We start from the raw sequence: 6,000 nt of genomic DNA, 5'->3' as shown, positions 1-6,000 counted from the left end.
GATGTCAATCTCAAAGGTTTTTAATGCCCAGACTCCTCTGACCTTGCCCCAACAATCAGCACCATGGGTTCTTCTAAGCAGTTGTCTAGAAATCTGAAACTGAAAATAGTTGATGCTCACAAAGCTGGAGAAGGCTATAAGAAGATAGCAAAACGTTTTCAGATGTCAATATCCTCTGTTCAGAATGTAATTAAGAAATGGCAGTCATCAGGAACAGTGGAAGTTACAGTGGGGATCAAAAGTTTGGGCACCAGGGGTAAAAATTTGTATTAATGTGCATAAAGAAGCCAAGGAAAGATGGAAAAATCTCCAAAAGGTATCAAATTACAGATTAGACATTCTTATAATATGTCAACAAAAGTTAGATTTTATTTCAATCATTTACACTTTCAAAATAACAGAAAACAAAAAAATGGCGTCTGCAAATGTTTGGGCACCCTGTAGAGTTAATATCTTGGACTGCCCCCTTTGGCAAGTATCACAGCTTGTAAGTGCTTTTTGTAGCCAGCCAAGAGTCTTTCAATTCTTGTTTGAGGTATCTTTTCCCATTCTTCCTTAGAAAAGTCTTCCAGTTCTTTGAGATTTCTGGGCTGTCTGTCACGCACTGCTCTTTTAAGGTCTATCCATAGATTTTCAACTATGTTGAGGTCAGGAGATTGTGAAGGCTATGGCAAAACCTTCAGTTAATGCCTCTTGATGTAATTCCCCCATGGATTTTGAGGTATGTTTAGGATCATTATCCATTTGTAGAAGCCATCCTCTCTTTAACTTCAGCTTTTTCACAGATGGCATCAAGTTAGCATCCAAAATTTGCTGAAATTTTATTGAATCCAATTTTCCTTCTGCTTGTGAGATGTTCCCTGTGCCACTGGCTGCAATACAACCCCAAAGCATGATTGATCCACCCCCATGCTTAACAGTTGGACAGAGGTTCTTTTCATTAAATTCTGTTCCCCTTCTTCCCCAAACGTACCTTTGCTCATTCCTGCCAAAAAGTTTAATTTTAACCTCATTGGTCCACAGAACTTGTTTCCAAAATGCATCAGGCTTGTGTTTATGTTCATTTGCAAAGTTCAAATGCTGATTTTTGTGGCGAGGTGTAGAAGAGGTTTTCTTCTGATGACTCTTCCATGAAGACCATACATGTACAAGTATCTCTTTATAGTGGAATAGTGTACCACAACTCCAGTGTCTGCCAGATCTTTCTGGAGGGATTGTGCAGTCAAACGTGGGTTTTGAATTGTTTTTCTCACAATCCTGCGAGCTGTTCTGTCTGATATTTTTCTTGGTTTTCCAGATCTTGCTTTAACTTCCACTGTTCCTGATGACTGCTATTTCTTAATTACATTCCGAACAGAGGATATTGACATCTGAAAACGTTTTGCTATCTTCTTATAGCCTTTTCCAGCTTTGTGAGTGTCAACTATTTTCAGTTTCAGATTTCTAGACAACTGCTTAGAAGAACCCATGGTGCTGATTGTTGGGGCAAGGTCAGATGAGTCTGGGCATTTAAAACCTTTGAGATTGACATCACCTGGTCTTCCCGGATGATGATTGAGAAAAATCCATGACACTGGCAGGTCTCAGCTTTGCACAGGGGGCAGTGCATGCTATAAATTCTGCAGGGTGCCAAAACTTTTGCAGACACCATTTTTTTTGTTTTCTGTTATTTTGAAAGTGTAAATGATGGAAATAAAATCTAACTTTTGTTGACATATTATAAGAAGGTCTAATCTGTAATTTGATGCCTTTTGGAGATTTTTCCATCTTTCCTTGGCTTCTTTATGCACATGAATAATTTTTTTTTACCTGGGGTGCCCAAACTTTTGATCCCCACTGTACTCTGGCCGGCCAGTCACTCATTCTTATTTCCCTCAGAGAGCGGTGATTGGCTGCAACCATCCGGCCAATCACCACTCTGGGCGGAAAATATGAATGAGTGATGTTCTATTCACATCAGTGGCCGGAGTATAGTGCAGAGATGTGAGCGCTGTATAGAGCCGCTCCACATCTCTGCTATATTATGGACGATCGAATCAGGTGTTACGACTGACACCAGAGGCGATATGTCTATTAGTACAGGCACTACTACTCCCATCATGGAACAGTCTATTCCATGCTGGGAGTAGTAGTACTACCTAAAAAACAGAGAAAAAAAGTGAAACACACACACACTTTATTAAAACTTTATTAAAATTTTGTTATAAAAAATATTAATTTCTTTAAATACATATTTTTTCCACCACTACTGCATCCTTTTTTAATTTTTTGGCACCTAAAAAATTTTGGGTACCAAAAAAAAACTGCCAAGGTGCAATTTTCACACAAATGAAAAAACGGCAGAAAAAAACCTGTAGAAACCTAGCCTTACGGCTTTATGCCTTGTTCTTTAGTTAGTAATATTTGTTATTTCCTCAAATGTTTCTCTCTTCTACATATAGCAATTGTATGAGTTGCATTGGACAAAACATGTTAGCTAAGCAGACTGTGAGGCTGGTACGGCCAATTTATTATTTAGGATCATACATGTTTATTTTGTCCCACTGATAATGTTCTTGCACTGTTCAAGCATGCTGGGAGTTGTAGTTTTGCATTGAAACAGCTGGAGCAGCAGTGTTTATAAATCACTGTGTTAGAGCAGTGTTGCCTTTAGCTGTAGATGTAGCTGGAGTTGTAGTTAAATGGGCACTGTCACCAACCTTTTTTGAAATGTTGTAGTATTTATGTACTACAACATATCTCTAATATAGTTTAATTTTTTTATTTAATTTTTTTAATAACATTTGATAACCGGCCACTAGGGGTCTCCCTACTAGTGGCCGGCTGCAGCCTGCCGTGACATCACGACTGAATTAGGACCGATGCTGGCCGGGCAATCGGTCCTACTTCAGTCAGCCTGCTCTCGCTCCTTGCCTGTCAATCAGACAGGCGGGAGCGAGCGCTGAGAACACAAAGGATGCGCGCATTGCCTTGCACGCCAGCCCAGCCTCCCTGCATACATGCACCGCTGCTGCTAAGTCCTGCACTCCACTCCTGCACTTGGGAATGTCTTTTTTTTAGGGTGGGTAGCGGTTTGCACAGCTGGGTTCGGGGGAGCTGGGTTTGGGGTAGCGTGTTGCGCGGTCGTAAGAAAAGATATCGTTTTCAACACAGGGTACCTCCAGTTGTTTCACCACTACAACTCCCAGCATGCCCTGATAGCCAATAGATGTTAGGACAAGCTGGGAGTTGTAGTGGTGAAACAGCTGGAGGCACCCTGTATAGATAAGCTAAGGGCGGAAGTCGGCCCCCTGCAGGCAGTGACGTCGCACCTGCTGGGGAAGTCTGCCTGGTAAGTGAGCACACTACCAGGTAGACAAAAAGGTATTTCTAAGATAGTAAAAAAAAAAAAAAAAGGCAGGGAGGGGGTTAAGGATAGATGGGCAATAGGCAGGGACAGGAAAAAAAAAAAAAAGTAACATTAGAAGGCTGTAGTGGTGCAATGGTGATCTCCTATACTGGATACCAACCCACTTTACGGCCGGTATCCAGTATGCTGCAAAATACAGAGTAATCTATCTGCATGAAGACAAGACAGATGACCCCTAGTGGCGGCTATTTTCATTTTAGATTTTTTTTGTAAAAATTTTTTTTTTTTTTAAATAAATGTATAATGAAAAAAGTCATCTTAGTAGTACTATAAAATCTAAAAAGTTTTTCATAATGACAGTGCCTCTTTAAAGGGTTGAACCAAAAATCTAAATTCTGTGTGTGTGGGGGGGGGCGCTTTGGTACTGTTGGATAAGGGGTTAAACCAGTGATCTCGAAACTGTGGACCTCCAGATATTGTACAACTACTACTCCCAGCATGCCCGGACAGCCTTTGTAGTTTCGCATTAGCTGGAGGTCCACAGGAAACCAATGGGTTAAACAGCAAGCAGTGTTACGGTTGACGTCTTCAAGTGAAATGTAAAACGAAGCAGAAACATATTTGCTTTGCGAAATTAAGCATTTTGGTCCCAGATAGGATCCGTCCGAAAGCTGCAGCGGCGTCTCGCTAACATCCCTTTCCTTTTTAGGGAGGTGCTTGATGCTTATGTCGGCCATCTTTAATGAGGGCACGTCACCACGGTGCTACATCAGTTCCGTGTACTTCGTTATTAATCACGTCTTTCACGTTCTCCGGTTACTATGAGGCTTCTTCGCTTCAGTTCGGGCTTCCCGGGAGTTGTCTGTAGCGAGCACCGCTAGTTCTCGCGAGATCTGGCCCTCCGCGGTTTCGCTGCGATCCCGTTTTTTGTTAGCGCCAGAGGGGGCCTTTTTTGAGGTGTCTTCATAAAATGCCTGCTCGGGATGTTTTTTTTTTCTCAAGATGGCGTCGATGAGGGAGAGTGACACCGGCCTGTGGCTTCACAATAAGCTGGGCTCGGCGGACGAGCTGTGGGCTCCCCCCAGTATTGCCTCGCTGCTCACGGCCACCGTCATTGACAATGTCCGCCTGTGTTTCCACAACCTGTCGTCCGCTGTCAAGCTGAAGCTGCTGCTGGGGATCCTGCACCTCCCACGCCGCACCGTGGATGAGGTGAGTGCTCCTCCGCCCCCATCTCCCTCCCTCCTCTAGGCATGAGCACGACGGCTACAGGCTGCCCCGGGGAACTACAAGTGCCAGCCAGGAAGTCTCAGTCGCACATAGGCGCGATTTTGGCTGCGACTTTACATGCGATTTATTGAACTAAAAGCCCTAAAAAACTACTTAGTATTGTGAATGAAACATAAGCACTACAGCATACACCAGTGTTTCCCAGTCAGGGTGCCTCCAGCTGTTGCAAAACTACAACTCCCAACATGCCCGGACAGCCGAAGGCTGTCCGGGCATGCTGGGAGTTGTAGCTTTGCAACAGCTGGAGGCACCCTGGTTGGGAAACATTCGTGTATATGAAGGAAAGAAACTGTAGAAACGTTATTAGAATTGTAAATGGTTTTTGTTGCCTGTAGCAACCAATTGCATTGATAGTTTTAAAAACGGGCCACTGGTTGCTAGGGGCAACGGGAACTTTACTTTAATAAACATGCACTCTGGTTGCCATTGGCAGCAGTTGACTGTTAAGCATAATCTCTGGTTGCTATGGGCAACATGCTGTCTACTGTGCGTTTTGATAAACACTCACTGGTTGTTACTGGCAACAGTTTACTACTTTTTTTTTTAACAAACATGATCTCTGGTTGCTATTGGCAACAGACAGTTCACTGGGATTTTTTTATGGGTTGCTGTGGGCAACAGAGTTCACGGATTTGATCAACGTGAATTATGGTTGATATTGGCAACAGATAGTTTACTGTTTGTATTGAAAAACCTGACCTCTGGTTGCTATTGGCAACAATCTACGTTTTTATTAGGGATCGACCGATATTATTATTATTATTTTTTTTTTTTTTTAACTTATACCGGAATATAAGTATAAGTTACCGGCTAATTGCCGATACAGATAATGCCCAAAATCGTGATTATCAGCCAAACCGATAATCGGTCGATCCATAGTTTTTATGAACATGGGCTGTGATGGTTGCCGTGGGCGACAGTGTACTGTTCAGTTTGATAAACTTGTGCGGAATCGGTGGAATTTCTGTCTGTTTTTGGCTTTGAGAGAATAACAAATCTGATAATCGGACAACATGGCTACAAAGGTTTATGGTGAAACGTTTGTATCCGGTTAAGGATTTAAAAAGTGAAACAATATTGTAGTTTTGCAACATTTGTTGGTTCATAGTTCTGAGATTACTGGCATAGGAGCTCTTTAAACCTTTAACCCCATAAGCACACCACGTTTTTTTTTTTGTTTTTTTTTTGTTTTTTTTGTTTTTTTTAGCACAAAATTTACAGCAAATAATTATTTGTGGTGCTAAGTTGAAAATAAAAGCACACAATTTGGCAACATCTGGGAGACTCTCCTTGTGGTTTTAACATTTATATTTTACGTAGTAGTTTAGACATTTCCACTCACGGTGATGACAAGTGTTTTA

The 6,000-nt window shown here is 42.0% G+C and overlaps 1 protein-coding gene across 1 annotated transcript in view; it reads left to right on the top strand.

Annotated features, from left to right (window-relative positions):
- The first annotated feature begins 3,850 nt into the window (after positions 1 to 3,850).
- Positions 3,851 to 6,000, top strand: part of NELFA (negative elongation factor complex member A) — a 44,413-nt gene continuing 42,263 nt past the window's right edge. Inside the window, exon 1 of the mRNA XM_056554939.1 lies at positions 3,851 to 4,561. Within this exon, the coding sequence (XP_056410914.1) occupies positions 4,352 to 4,561 (210 nt within the window). The 5' untranslated portion in view covers positions 3,851 to 4,351. The remainder of the gene's footprint in view (positions 4,562 to 6,000) is intronic.

Source organism: Hyla sarda, chromosome 1 (assembly GCF_029499605.1).
Source record: "Hyla sarda isolate aHylSar1 chromosome 1, aHylSar1.hap1, whole genome shotgun sequence".
Lineage (NCBI taxonomy): Eukaryota > Metazoa > Chordata > Amphibia > Anura > Hylidae > Hyla > Hyla sarda.
The sequence above is the reverse complement of the archived record's forward strand: the minus strand, read 5'-3'. Positions and strand labels throughout refer to the sequence as shown.